Genomic DNA, 15,567 nt, shown 5'->3' with positions numbered 1-15,567 from the left:
ATATGTCATGGAAAGACTCAGGGTATATCAGGAGAAGGATGATGAGGATGAAGTCGACAGGCAGGAGGAGAAGACGGAGGACAAAGAGGAGCTTAACGGATTTAGTGAGGGAAGACATGTGGGTGGTCAGTGTGACACAGGATGATGCAGAAGACAGGGTGAGATGGATGATCCGCTGCGGTGACCCCTAACAGGAGCAGCCAAGAGAAGAATGCTTTTTAAAAGTTGATGCTTATAGCAATATTGGTATTGCAACAATGCTTCGTCTTTCAGTCCTACCATAACACCCAAACAACAATTTCACATTCATTTGGACTGTAAGTCTTAACAGGAGGGTGTTCTTAAAAAGAAGAGAAAGTTCAGCTACAACTGGACACCGCAGTCTCGTTTGAGGGCGGGCACTAAAGAGGTAAATTATGACGCATATGATGCAATTTCTCTACTTTTGGGGGAAAAACATGGCAAATTACACACAAGCAAAGTGAAAATGCAAAGAAAGTGATGATGCGGCGATGTGTTGCGGTTTGTTTATGACCCGTCGCTCAAACGTGTCGAGGTGGTTTTGCAGGCGAGATAACGGAGCTACTCTGGTTAGCTCTGTAGGCTAACACTTACCGACACGACCTCTCCCATTTGCCTTGTTTTCCCTTCTCCACTGGGAACCGAAAAAAAAATACACTTTTCACGACTGCTTCAGTGACTGCAGCAGAAAACAAAACAGTACACCATTTTTCCATGTGAATTTATGCTGTGTAAATACTCGTATTGCACAATGGGACCGGCTGTCCCCAGAAGTGGTCAAATCCCGTGATATCACGCAGGGTTCAAATGAGACTGCGCTGCCCTATTTGCCAGAAGGTACATCTGAGATGCAAGCCTAGATCTGATGTTTTGGTGAAAGAAAATCCTGTGCACAATTTCTCCAATCACATCCAGAGAAATCTATAATGTCTTCTGGGTTGTCTGGGTGTCTTGGTGGCTTTCCTCACTCTTCTCCTTCTTGCACAGTCGCTCAGTTTTTGAGAACTGTCTACATCATACAGATTTACCATAGAGTGCCATACTGTTTGCATTTATTCATAATTGATGTAAATAAAGTGCAAGACATATTCAGTGATTTGGAAATGTTCATGTATCCATCCCCTGACCTGTATGAAGAAAACTGGCAATTAACCCCTTAACGCCTATTGTCGCATATATGCTACAATATTTGACTCAAATATGCAACATACCAAATTGACCAGTATGCCTGTTGTCGCAAATTTGCAACATACCATTATTATTATTATAACATTATAACATAAAATTACCAAAATACCAAAATTACTATTTACTTTTTGTGCAAAAGTGAAATTAATAATCTCAACATTATGTACCATCTACGTAAAGGCAAAAACACACACAAAACATTTTTTTTTAATATACAGCTATATAAATTCAGGTGTTACTGGGTTAAGGTGATTATTTACAGGTATTATACCAAAGTGGTCCATTACTTATGCAACCATCATGTTGACTTTTATATTTTTAATTAATTAATATCAAGTTGCAGAGATTTGCCTTCAGTTTTAATTTAAGGAAGATAATTTTAGAAACTTCTATTTTTTGTACTTTTTTGTATTTGAAATGGCATAAACAAATTCAAATATGTGAAATACCAAGTGTTCCAGTACTTTTGGACTTTTGGCGTTGTATATCCCAAATCATAAATTCAGCTACGTAGCTGTGGCTCACAGCTGGTGCTTTTTTCCCAGTCATCCTTTATTGTATAAGGTTATAAAGTAATTGAGTAACTACCATACCTGCCTAAGGGCCCCTTCACACATAGTACGAATAAGTACCAAACACTGCGGAACAGCTCGTATGAATGGACAATGAAAACATAAAGCCGATGGGCAGGCGTGAACGAACCTGCTGTGACGGTGTCGTGCACGTGATGGTGTCATGTGAGCAGGAACACAATGCAAGCAGCTGGGATGTGGAGAACAATAAAATAAAAAACAGCTGTATAATTAGTGAATATTACTGGGTTGATAATAAATAATAAATAAAATAATTAATAAATAATTAAATATTGAAATAATTAAATACTAATTAAATAATTAATAAAAAAAATAATAAATAACAAAGGGGACGCAATATACTAGGGGAGCTATGACCACTACCTTTGCACCCCCCCAGGACTAAATCAAACCAACTTTTTTAGGTTCCTTAGATGACCCAAAAGCACAATCAGGATGTTCCCAAAAATAAAAACTGGGCTCAAGCCAGATATGCAAGATGGCCGCCAAAATAGTTTTTTTTTTCACTAAAACACCATATGATTTCTGTCATTATTAAGTCTATTGTTTGTTCCTACTATGTATTTTAATGATAAGGGTCTATTGGTGGCCATTTTGGACGCCATTTTGAATCTTCAGAATCAGAATCAGAATCGGAATACTTTATTAGTCCCTTAAAGGGCAATTCATTGCAGACCCCCTGACCAACCATAAAAACAATCAATAAATCAATTTTTTTATATAGCGCCAAATCACAACAAACAGTTGCCCCAAGGCGCTTTATATTGTAAGGCAAGGCCATACAATAATTATGTAAAACCCCAACGGTCAAAACGACCCCCTGTGAGCAAGCACTTGGCTACAGTGGGAAGGAAAAACTCCCTTTTAACAGGAAGAAACCTCCAGCAGAACCAGGCTCAGGGAGGGGCAGTCTTCTGCTGGGACTGGTTGGGGCTGAGGGAGAGAACCAAGAAAAAGACATGCTGTGGAGGGGAGCAGAGATCGATCACTAATGATTAAATGCAGAGTGGTGCATACAGAGCAAAAAGAGAAAGAAACAGTGCATCATGGGAACCCCCCAGCAGTCTACGTCTATAGCAGCATAACTAAGGGATGGTTCAGGGTCACCTGATCCAGCCCTAACTATAAGCTTTAGCAAAAAGGAAAGTTTTAAGCCTAATCTTAAAAGTAGAGAGGGTGTCTGTCTCCCTGATCTGAATTGGGAGCTGGTTCCACAGGAGAGGAGCCTGAAAGCTGAAGGCTCTGCCTTCAGCTTTCAGGCTGAAGGCAGAGCACAGACATAACATTTACATGCTAAATAACAATCACAGAATCAAGGTTAAAAACAAGGACAAAATCCTCAGCCAGTGTTCAGGAGTCTAATCGCAGAAGGAATAAAAGACATTGAATAGCAATTAGTTCTCATCCGGGCCATCTGATAGCACCGCCCAGAGGGTATGAGCGTAAAGCCTACTGATAAGATGTGTCTCTGATCTAAATCAATGATCTGCTGGGCTTTTGTCATGACATGACTCTCCCACAGTGATGCCAGGTCTCTCTGCTGGACGCCAATTATTTTTGAACAGGCTTTCACTATATTGTTCAGGCTGTTCTTGTCCTTCATAGACAGACAACCAAACCAAGAGACAAAGGAGAAGGTGAGCAGCCTTAAGCCCATGGATGAATTTAGTTTAGGCACAAATGAGTTTGCTGTGACCTGCAATGTTCTTTCCATTGAATCTCTGTGATATTTAAGTTGTTTATATGTTGTTTAAAGGTGTTTTAGTCAAAAACCCTATTTTAGCGGCCATCTTGGATAACTGGCTTGAGTCCAGTTTTTATTTTTAGGAACATCATGATTGTGTTTTGGGGTCATCTAAGGAACCTAAAAAAGTTGGTTTGGTTTAGTCCTGGGGTGTGTGTGTGTATGTGTGTGTGTGCAAAGGTAGTGGTCGTAGCTCCCCTAGTAATACAGAACCCCGCGGTTGAATAACCCTGGTTCAATAAAAAATAAATGCCACTCATGGGATTCAAACCTGCAATTTACAAAAGCTCTGATTACCAGACGGAAACCGTACCACCGTGCTACAATCACTGCCTTATACCAGGAGTGTAAAATGGCTGAAATCAACAAGCAGATAAACATATTTTTAAAAAAAGAGAAAAAAGCACCATGATAACTGACCAAACCCATTTGTTATGGTGTATTTCTGCTGATACGTGACTGAAAGTGGCATATTTGTCACACTGTTGGCTTGTCATATAGTCCTGCTCCGCTCACAGGACACACGCTTCAGGCTGGGTTTGCGCGCGTCTTGTCAGACAGACGTGACATTCAGATCACCTGCTGCATGTCCACATGAGCTAACAGTTTGTTTCTCCAGTCAGTCGCAAAAGCGATATATGTTTTTATGTATTTCTACGTAAGGACAGCAGGCACACACACGCTGGTGTCCGTCAAAACACGTTACGTGTTCTGCAGCTGTGACGTCCAGAACCAGAGATCTCAACACCTACAGCTGTCAGCAGACACAGCTCCTGTCAGTCCAGTGCACACACCAACACACCATCTGTACATCCATATCAGCAGCTCATGCAAGTGCGCTGGAGCTAATGATCAGCATGCAAGTGTAACGCACCAGGCTGAAAACATTCAGGGCTCCTTCTTTAAACTCATCATCCATTCTGGTGAGAGAGTTCTCCAGTGGGGCTGTGAGCATCCCGAACGCTGGCTCCTGCAACACACAACCTTAGTCATTCCTTCTCCAAGGCCAAATGCACTTTTGGATAAAAACACTGACACTCTGCAGAAGGTAATATGCCAAGATACTGACCACTTACAATAATTTGTTATGCTGTGCAGTTACACTTGGGCAGAAAAAGGTCTGCGAGGGAGTCAGAACTGCCAAGAGGAGGCCAAGAGAACAAACTCCTCTGAGCATGATGGAGCCATGCATAACCCCTTCTCCCTTCACATCCCTCTTCACTTTTCACTCTGTACTTCTAGACTGTCAGATCTGTCCAGTGGATGGTCACTGATTCCTGTGGTGAGAGTTGTTGACTTTAACCTGGTTCCTCATCATCCAGCGGAGTGACACGTCTGTCGTTCTTATCTGATCCTCCTTCACCTCCGTGTAACTGCTGGACACTGAGCTGGTCTTATCCCACATGTCTCTACCTTATTATTTATAGATTTGTCTTTGATACATCTGAGCAGGAGCGGTGACCAAGTGGTTAGTGCGCTTGGTTTCAGTGCAGAAGGTTCAAACCCCACCCATGCCACCTTTCTCCTTAAATAAATTCTTTCAAAATCCTACAGTGTGATTTCCTGGATTTTTTTTTTCTCATTTTGTCTCTCATAGCTGAAGTGTACCAATGATGAAAATTACAGACCTCTCTCATCTGTCTAAGTAGGAGAACTTGCACAATCAGTATGACTAAATACTTTTTTACCCCACTGTATACTAAAAAAACCTTCCATGATGTCACCCACAGGTTTTCTCATTTGAAGCTCAAAAGCGACAGTTTCAAATGTCTCCATCTTGGCAGTGCCTTACTCCACCTAACTCCCAGCCACCCCATAAATGTGTAAAGAGATGGAGTGTGGGCAAGACTGGTATGACCTAGACGGGAGGAATGAAGCCTCAACATACACCCCCACCCCCACCCACCCACCTCCCAGTTACCAAAACAAGCAAAGCTAAGGCTAACAGTAATCATGTTAGCCTTTCATTCAGTGATTAATAGATATTTTTGTGGACTGGGTGGTGGTTTTCATAAAGGGTGGCTCTGGGTGCAGCTTGGCAGGGGTACAGAAAAGGGGAGAATAAGAAGAAGGATTATAGGGGCCCATGACTGACAGGGGCCCAGAGAGGCCCCTAAAACAATTATAAAATTGACATAATAATATGGGGGGTGGCCCAGTAAGATTTCTTTACATGGGGCCCAAAATCCCTGGCAGCGCCCCTGGGTGCATGTATTAAAAATTATGACTGGCATAGTAGCTCAAACAGTTGCACCATCTGTGGTGCTAATGTCAACAAGCTACTACAGAAATACTGGAGCACAGGCTTCTTTGATGGTCTGTTAGTACAATTATCCACAAATTAAGTGATATGATCACAGATATTTGTAATAAAATACTCAGAATGGACACAGTAGCTAGTAGCTGCTGCTAGTGGGGCCCCCAGTTGTCCTGCTGGTACAGAATTGCGTCACTGAAAGTGACTACACACCTAATTATTCATAATTTATGGCTTAAAATATCTTAAAATTATGCTTTATTTTAAAAAATCCACTTACGTACAGTTATAATGAATGAAGGAACTAGGCTAGGCTAGGCTAAGCTAGGTGAGACAAGAAACATTTTTGTACAAGGCCCTAAATATGTTTATTTCTGCTGTACAGTTGGAATTTTGACAGGGAAGTGACTTGCTTTTGGAGCCAGCCTCAAGTGGCCAATGATGGAACTGCAAATTTTTAGCACTTCTGTCTTGTTTTCATTTTATAGCACCGGACGTTGCTACTTGGTAAAGCTCCCAGTGTCAGTCTTGTGATTCTTCAGTCATAAATAAATCTGCCATCAGATTTTTATTATGCCATAATCAATAAGATAAGTAGGAGGAGGCTGTGGGTGACAGAAAAATCAGGCTCAAAGCACACCTGTAAATCAATATGAATCAATATGATTACTGTCAAAAATGGTATTATCAAAAATGGTAATAAAAAACAGAGTTACCCTCAGTATTTCATTGATAATAATGTCAAGAAGGAAAATAAGGATGAGGTAGTCAACGGTTTTAATAATTTTTTTGTAAATATTGGACCAAGCTTGGCAGAAAAAATTCCCGATTCCCAACCTGAGGATTGGGATAATAATCTCATAGAAAGAAATCCCTGTTTAATGTTCCTCACAGCAGTGGATGGAAAAGAAATTATAGACATTGTGAATAATTGTAAATATAAAACATCTACCAATTTAAATGAAATTGATATGGTGGTGGTAAAACAGGTCATTGAATGGATTGTAGAACCATTAACATACATCTGTAACTTATCATTTCAAACCGGTAAATTTCCCAATCAAATGAAAATAGCTAAGGTTGTGCCGCTGTATAAGACTGGGGATAGACACCACTTCACAAATTATAGACCTGTTTCTTTGCTTCCACAATTTTCCAAATTATTAGAAAGTTATTCAATAATAGATTAGACAAATTCATAAATAAACATAAATTACTTACTGATAGTCAATATGGATTCAGAGCACATAGTTCAACATCACTTGCATTAATAGAATCAGTTGAGGAGATTACAAACGCCATAGATCACAAATTACATTCAGTTGGAATATTTATAGACCTAAAAAAGGCTTTTGATACAATCAATCATGACATATTAATCAATAAATTTGAACAGTATGGGATTAGGGGGTTGGTGTTGCACTGGGTGAGAAGCTACTTAAGTAACAGAAAACAGTTTGTGAAGTTGGGGGAATATACATCATCATGCTTGGACAATGCTTGTGGCGTCCCACAGGGGTCAGTATTGGGTCCAAAACTGTTTCTAATTTATATAAATGATATTGTCAATGTTTCCAAAATATTAAAATTAGTATTGTTTGCAGATGACACAAGCATTTTTTGTTCAGGGAGGGATTTGCAGGAGTTACTGAGGAGGATCAGTATAGAAATGGGAAAATTGAAAATATGGTTTGACAGAAACAAATTATCATTAAACTTAAGTAAAACAAAATACATGTTATTTGGCTATTGTAATACAGACATACAGGTTCAGTTACAAGTCGAGGGGGTAGATATTGAAAGGGTACATGAAAATAAGTTTCTGGGGGTGATAATAGATGATAAGATAAACTGGAAGACTCATATAAAACATATACAAAGTAAACTGTCAAGAAGCATTTCAGTTCTAAACAAAGCGAAACATATTCTGGACACAACTCACTCCGCATTCTTTACTGCTCACTGGTTTTACCATATTTACAGTACTGTGCAGAGGTATGGGGTAATACTTATAAAGGTACAACACAATCACTATCAGTAATGCAGAAAAGAGCTATAAGAATTATTCATAATACTGGCTATAGAGATCATACAAATCCACTATTTTTACAATCCAAATTCTTAAAATTCACAGACTTGGTTCATTTTCAAACAGTACAAATCGTGTATAAAGCAATAAACAATTTACTTCCAGCAAATATTAAAAATATGTTTTTAACAGATCAGGGGATTGCAATCTGAGGGGGAAATTTAATTTAAAGCATCAGTGGGCACGAACAACATTAAAAGGTTTCTGTATTTCTGTCTGTGGGGTGAGGATGTGGAACAGATTGGGAGTGGGGCTCAAGCAATGTCCAAGCATGAACCAGTTCAAACAGCGGTACAAAAATATGTTTTTTTCTAGGTATAGGGAGGAGGAAGGGTAATGAGGGTTAGGGTGTTTTTGTTTTTTGCTTCAGCTCAACAAAAATATAAACGCAACACTTTTGGTTTTGCTCCCATTTTGTATGAGATGAACTCAAAGATCTAAAACTTTTTCCACATACACAATATCACCATTTCTCTCAAATATTGTTCGCAAACCAGTCTGAATCTGTGATAGTGAGCACTTCTCCTTTGTTGAGATAATCCATCCCACCTCACAGGTGTGCCATACCAAGATGCTGATTAGACACCATGATTAGTGCACAGGTGTGCCTTAGACTGCCCACAATAAATGGCCACTCTGAAAGGTGCAGTTTTATCACACAGCACAATGCCACAGATTGCAATTGGCATGCTGACAGCAGGAATGTCAACCAGAACTGTTGCTCGTGTATTGAATGTTCATTTCTCTACCATAAGCCGTCTCCAAAGGCGTTTCAGAGAATTTGGCAGTACATCCAACCAGGCTCACAACCGTTTTTCACGTGTAACCACACCAGCCCAGGACCTCCACATCCAGCATGTTCACCTCCAAGATCGTCTGAGACCAGCCACTTGGACAGCTGCTGGAACAATCGGTTTGCATAACCAAAGAATTTCTGCACAAACTGTCAGAAACTGTCTCAGGGAAGCTCATCTGCATGCTCGTCGTCCTCATCGGGGTCTTGACCTGACTCCAGTTCGTCATTGTAACCGATTTGAGTGGGCAAATGCTCACATTTGCTGCCGTTTGGCACGCTGGAGAGGTGTTCTCTTCACGGATGATGCAAAGGAGATGTGTTGCACTGCATGAGGCAAATGGTGGTCACACCAGATACTGACTGGTATCCCCCCCCAATAAAACAAAACTGCACCTTTCAGAGTGGCCTTTTATTGTGGGCAGTCTAAGGCACACCTGTGCACTAATCATGGTGTCTAATCATCATCTTGGTATGGCACACCTGTGAGGTGGGATGGATTATCTCAGCAAAGGAGAAGTGCTCAATATCACAGATTTAGACTGGTTTGTGCACAGTATTTGAGGGAAATGGTGATATTGTGTATGTGGAAAAAGTTTTAGATCGTTGAGTTAATCTCATACAAAATGGGAGCAAAACCAAAAGTGTTGCGTTTATATTCTTGTTGAGTATAAGTAGGTATGTGTAGGTGTATATTTATGTTTGTGTATATATATATATATATATATATATATATATACGAGGTCTATTAGAAAAGTATCTGACCTTATTATTTTTTTCAAAAACCATATGGATTTGAATCACGTGTGATTACATCAGACATGCTTGAACCCTCGTGGGCATGCAAGAGTTTTTTCACGCCTGTCGGTTACGTCATTCGCCTGTGGGCAGTCTTTGAGTGAGGAGTCGTCCACCCGCTCGTCGATTTTTTTCATTGCTTAGGAATGGCTCAGAGACTGCTGCTTTGTTTGATAAAAATTTTTTCAAAACTGTAAGGCACAACTGAGTGGACACCATTCAATAAATTCAGCTGGTTTTCGGTAAAAATTTTAACGGCTGATGAGAGATTTTGGTCTGGTAGTGTCGCTTTAAGGACGGTCCACGGCGCCTGACGGCGATCTGTGCTTCGAGGCGGCAGCGTCTCGCCGTTTCAAGTTGAAAACTTCCACATTTCAGGCTCTGTTGACGCAGTAAGTCGTCAGAGAACAGAGAACTTTCAGAAGAAGTCGGCATGAGGAGTTTATTCGGACATTCCATTGTTAACGGTCATTTTGTAATGAAAGAACGTGCGGGCAGAGTCGCATGTCGGGCTGGACCCGACCGCGGGGGGTCGCGGCAGGAAAAACACCTCCGTTGGAAATCTTAACGGGCAAGTTGGAACATGCCCAAGCTGTTAAACAATTTCTCAGTTACTCACTTGTTGAAAGCCATTAAAAGCCGCCTGAATTCTACAAATGGTTTTCAACACGGAGGTGTTTTCCTGTCGCGGCGCACACAGATTTGCCGAGTCGTCACGGAAACGACTCGGCGAATTTGCGCGTACGTCTTTCATTAAAAAAATGTCCTTAAACAGTGGAATGTCCGCATAAATTCCTCATGCCGGCCTCTTCTGAATCTTCTCTGTTCTCTCACGATGTCCTGGGTGAATAAGCCTTAAATTAGGATGTTTTCAGCTCGAAACAGGCCGACGACAGCGCCTGGAAGCGCTGCAGGACGTCCCGCTCCGTGGGAAGTCCTTACACCGACAGAAACACCCCATAATCTCTCATCAGCCGTTAAACTTTTCACAGAAAACCAGCTTAATTTCTTGAATAGTGTCCACTCGGATATTCCTCACAGGTCCAGAAAAAACTTTGATAAAGCAACGCGCGCCGTCTCGAGCAGCGTGTGAAACAAAGGAATTCAGCCGAGAGGGCGGGACCACATCTCACTCAAGGCCTGCCCACAGGGAAATGACGTCACCGACACGCGTGAAAAAACTCACGCATGCGCACGAGGGTTCAAGCATGATTGGTGTAATCGCATGTCATTCAAATCCATATAGTTAAAAAAATAAATAAAAGGGTCGGTTTATTATCTAAGAGACCTCGTATATATGTATGTGTATGTGTATGTATGTGTGTGTATATATATGTATGTATATATGTGTATATGTATACATGTATGTATATGTGTGTATGTATATTCATATGTGTATATATATATATATATATATATCGGTTTAGGTGTGTAGGAATCTATGTGTATATGTTGCAAAGGGTATTACTGGTTGTGGGGAAGAAGGGGTAGGGATAAATAAGCTGATGCTTCACCCTACCCCTTTTCGGACATGTTGGGTACACAGTAGGAACTTTTTTGTTGTTGTTTTCACTGATCTATCTTGTATTTGTTGTTGTAATCAAATGTTCGAAATAAACAGTTTTTATTCATTCATTCATTCATTCATTCATTGTTTAACACCTTCAGCAAAGAGCTCATGTTTAACCAAACTGGTGCAGGAGCCGCTTGAAACATTCATCTATTATAAAGTATGTTTTGCACTATATACAGTACACGTGTTTGCATTCTTACCCTGAATATGGCTCGGATATAGTGCGTCATGAGGTAGTTGTTGACATCCAGGGGCAAGGTCAGCTGGGGGTCGACTTGAACCTTTGGGGCTTGAACCACTGCTAAGCAGTCAGAATGAAGCTCTGAGCCACCTGCAAACACAGACACAGAGGGCAATCCATCACAGAAATATGACTACACAATGCTGAACCTTCCTGAAAAAAGAAACCTCCCATTCACATCTTCTGTGTGTGTGCGTGTGTGCAAGCGTGTGCACCTGAGACAGCCTGCAGCAGTGCTGCCAGCTCTGCAGGGATTGGCAGTGTTGTCACATTCACCACCTCTCTGTTGATGCGATCCTACACACAGCCAAATACACAAACACTTTTGTTATAAACTAACACCGCATTCTCTTCTTTTTCCTCAAAAACACGGTCATCTTCCCATTTCCTGTTTCACTCACCTCCTCCGCCTTCCTCATCGGCTTCACCACTGTCTGACAAAAACACGACAGTATCGCACTTTACACATTTGTTCTTTTTCCGTTCAGTTTTCCAGGCTTCATAAAGACACAAACACTGTGCACATACCCTCATGTAGCGCTGCCGGTTAACGATGAGCAGCACTGCTGAGCGGAACCTTATGAGGTACTTTCTCCTCAGAACAAACTTTTTTCTGTTCAGGAGAAGTCACATGTTAGTCAGGAAAGCTAAAGCTGACAGATGTCTGAAAGCAAATGCACAAATCCGGAAGTCAAGCTGGAAAAACACAAATAAATGATTTCTATTTAATGATGCAGGAATGCACAAAGTGCAGCGTTAGTAATGCTTGATATAGTGGGGTAGGACAACCTGCGTTACATTTGGTTCCTGCCGTACGAACAGAGGATACGGTAATGTACAGATATTTTAGACGTTTCACCTCTAATCAGTGTGTCTACGTAAAACAAACACAACAAAAAACAAGCACACAGTCTGCACTAACACATGGTGCTCTGGGTAAGCGTTGAGAAGGTTTTAACGGTGACGCTGCTTTTCTGCAGAAGGCTTTTAGAGTGTATGCTCCAGGTTCCTTGACCTTTGACCTTTTGACTCCAAAGTCAATAGGCTTGTTGAGGTCAATATACTTAACATGCACACCAAGTTTGGTAACAAATGGACAGTTAAAAAAAACTATTGGACTCACAATATTTCTTTTTATGTATTTATGTAAAACACACTCCAGCAACCTTGACCTTTTGACCCCCAAACTAAAAGGCTTCTTGGGGTCACTATGCGTAGTGCATTTACAAAGTTTGGTGACAATCGAGTCACTACAACTGAAGTAATCTCTCTCATAAGTGAAAAGTTGCAAGAGTGACTGATTGACTAGGTGCACACAGTAGAGGTGGGCGATACTGGGAATTTTGGTATTGATGTAAATACAGGCCCAGTATCGCCGATATCGATACTGATACAGATACCGATACTTTTTCATATTTTAGCTTCATAGATCCAAAGGATCCAAAACACCTAGGATAGAATTTCGCCAAACATTGTATGTGACAACAAAATACTTTATCACAATCAACATTTTTGTTTAAAAAAATATCACTCAACACAACTTAAAACAAAATCTCCTGAGGTAGAGGACTGACAGTACACAATACAAGGATGCGCTGCTCCGTGTTGTGTGACAGCACACAAGGATCTTCAATATCAATGCCAGCATTGGTATCAATATTATCGATATTAGGATCGATCCGCCCACCTCTAGCACCACTGGTCAACTGGCTGCACCGTGAAATGTCCAAAATTAGATTCCAACCAAAAACAATATTTTCTCCTCTTTCATTAATAAAAAAAAAAAAAAAAAAAATCAATTATCAAATAAATAAATATTGGCTCATATGCTGCCCAGTAAATGATAACACACAGAGAGAGTTGCCAATGATCACTCTAAGAAAATGACTGTAAAAACCTAATTCAATGCAACAAGACTTACATTTAAACTGAGAGGAGACCACCACACACGTGTTTAATCAAGTTAACAAAACCCTAAAAAGTAAACATTTAACTTATCTACGAGGTCTGTTAGAAAAGTATCGGACCTTTTTATTTTTTGCAAAAACCTGATGGATTTGAATCACGTGTGCTTGCATGAGCCAACCTTGAGCCTTCGTGCGCATGCGTGAACTTTTTCACGCCTGTCGATTGCATCATTTTCTGGTAAGCAGCCTTTGTGTGAGGACATGTGTTGTGCGCTCGGTGGATTTTCATTTCAAGGAAAAAGATGGAACGACTGGAGCAGCGCAGCATCAAATTTTGCCAGAAACTGGGCGACAGCCAGGTGGAAACCATTCGGATGATTCAGACGGCTTTCGGTGACTTTTCAGTCATGTGACTATCCGAGAAATTGTGAAAGAGGAGGGCATGTCGTGACTTTTCAGTCATGTGACTATCCGAGAAATTGTGAAAGAGGAGGGCATGTCACAGCATGTCCTGGGAGACTTCAACACGGAGGCGCTTGTGACTGTCCGAGAGGCAATTTCTTGGACAGTCACACGACAGTCCCGCATCATCACAGCGTTCACTTTGGAATGATCTGGTCATTTCAGCATGTTGATGGCTGACCGGAGCGTGGCTCGCTCTCCACCGCTGTGTGGACGTCTTTAAACCGGTTGTACCGCTCCTTAATCTGTGTGATGCCCAAAGCATCGTCACCGAAAGTCTTCTGAATAATCCGAATGGTTTCCACCTCCCTGTCGCCCAGTTTCTGGCAAAATTTGATGCGGTGCTGCTCCAGTCGTTGCGCCATTTTCCTTGAAATGAAAATCCGCTGAGCGCACTGCACATGTCCTCACACAAAGGCTGCTTACCAGAAAATGATGCAATCGACAGGCGTGAAAAAGTTCACGCATGCGCACGAAGGTTCAAGGTTGGCTCATGCAAGCACACGTGATTCAAGTCCATCAGGTTTTTGCAAAAAATAAAAAGGTCCGATACTTTTCTAACAGACCTCGTATAGTCATAAATATTAGATAGCCACTTTAATTTTTTTAAATATGTTTTAGATGCAGTTCGGCCACAGTTCGACATGGCCGATGATATGTCCAACATGCATTCGCATGCCGCTCGCTGCAGAAACCCATTCAAACGGTGTGCAAGATGAGGTTGCACTGCCATCTGATCATGTTCACAGCCTTGGCACGGCATGTCGAATGCATGTTGGACCGAATGGCGCGACTGAGGCTGCCTTCACACCTGCGGCCAAATGTCTGCAAACCCCGAGGAATGGCCATTCGACCCATTCTCAGCCAGAGTTGCCCAAAGTCCAGGTGCCACCCATGAACATCAAACACCACTCACGGGGCACTTAGAAAAGGCAGGGCTAATCGCACAGCTGGCACGAGAGTAGAGTGGAGGCAACCACATTGAACCTGGCTAGGGATGGATATTGATAAGATTTTATCGATATCGATGCCATTATCGATTCTGCTTATTGATCCCATTCCTTATCGATTCCCTTATCGATACCTCGTGAATTTTGTACTAAAAGTAGGCTTTACAGGTTTTCTATGTATTTCATTGAGTCTTAAAGAAAATAAATATGAAATTGGTCACTGTACCCTTGATCTCTGGACATAAATAAAAATAAACAAAACGGTGTTTCACTTTGAAGTTATTAATTCTGACTGGATTCTATCGAGAGCCGCACAGCGTTTGGAGCTGTGTGAACAAAACGGAGGACGATTCTTGTTTCTTTCTCCCAACAAGACAGGAGTCCAAGTTAGTGACTTTAATCTGCACAAAAGTGACTCACGATTGACATATTCAAGGATGAAAGTGGTGAAAAACAAAAAAATCTGAAACCCAAAATTACCCCCAACACCACCTGCACGGAAATGTTTGAATTCTAGACGCTCTGAAATGCAATCTGGGACTATTCCAGACAATAAACTGCAGTGAGTGCATAATCCATTTAGTGAGAAAAAACAACTTTCCTTATTCAAATTCATTCCAGGAGTATTCTGCTCTTACTAGGATGCAGCAGTTTTCTAGTTTGGCAGATAGTTCTGGAGGAAATCACTGAAGAAATTAACACACTGAAAATATGGTTTGACCGAAACAAACTGTCATTAAACTTAAATAAGACAGGGATGAAGTGGAGGTGTAAGAGTCACTCGGTGTTCACAGGAAACACATTTATTTCTGTATGTATGTATGTATTTATTTTTGTAGGTTCATTGTTGGTTTTATATTTTCTGTTGTGTTTCTATTCAGGTTCTTTTTGTCTCTTTCTCTAAAATTGTGTATAATAATCATTAGATTATTAATATATAACCAAAAATAA

At 41.0% G+C, this 15,567-nt stretch overlaps 1 protein-coding gene across 1 annotated transcript in view; it reads right to left on the bottom strand.

Moving 5' to 3' along the window:
• The window catches only part of myo15ab (myosin XVAb), a 110,957-nt gene that overhangs the window by 54,119 nt on the left and 41,271 nt on the right, over positions 1 to 15,567 (bottom strand). Inside the window, 5 exon segments of the mRNA XM_034187757.1 lie at positions 4,421 to 4,516; positions 11,257 to 11,387; positions 11,513 to 11,594; positions 11,699 to 11,731; positions 11,826 to 11,910. Coding sequence (XP_034043648.1) covers positions 4,421 to 4,516; positions 11,257 to 11,387; positions 11,513 to 11,594; positions 11,699 to 11,731; positions 11,826 to 11,910 — 427 coding nt within the window.

This window comes from Thalassophryne amazonica, chromosome 15 (assembly GCF_902500255.1).
Source record: "Thalassophryne amazonica chromosome 15, fThaAma1.1, whole genome shotgun sequence".
NCBI classification, from domain to species: domain Eukaryota; kingdom Metazoa; phylum Chordata; class Actinopteri; order Batrachoidiformes; family Batrachoididae; genus Thalassophryne; species Thalassophryne amazonica.
This window is presented reverse-complemented; position numbering and strand designations above follow the sequence as displayed.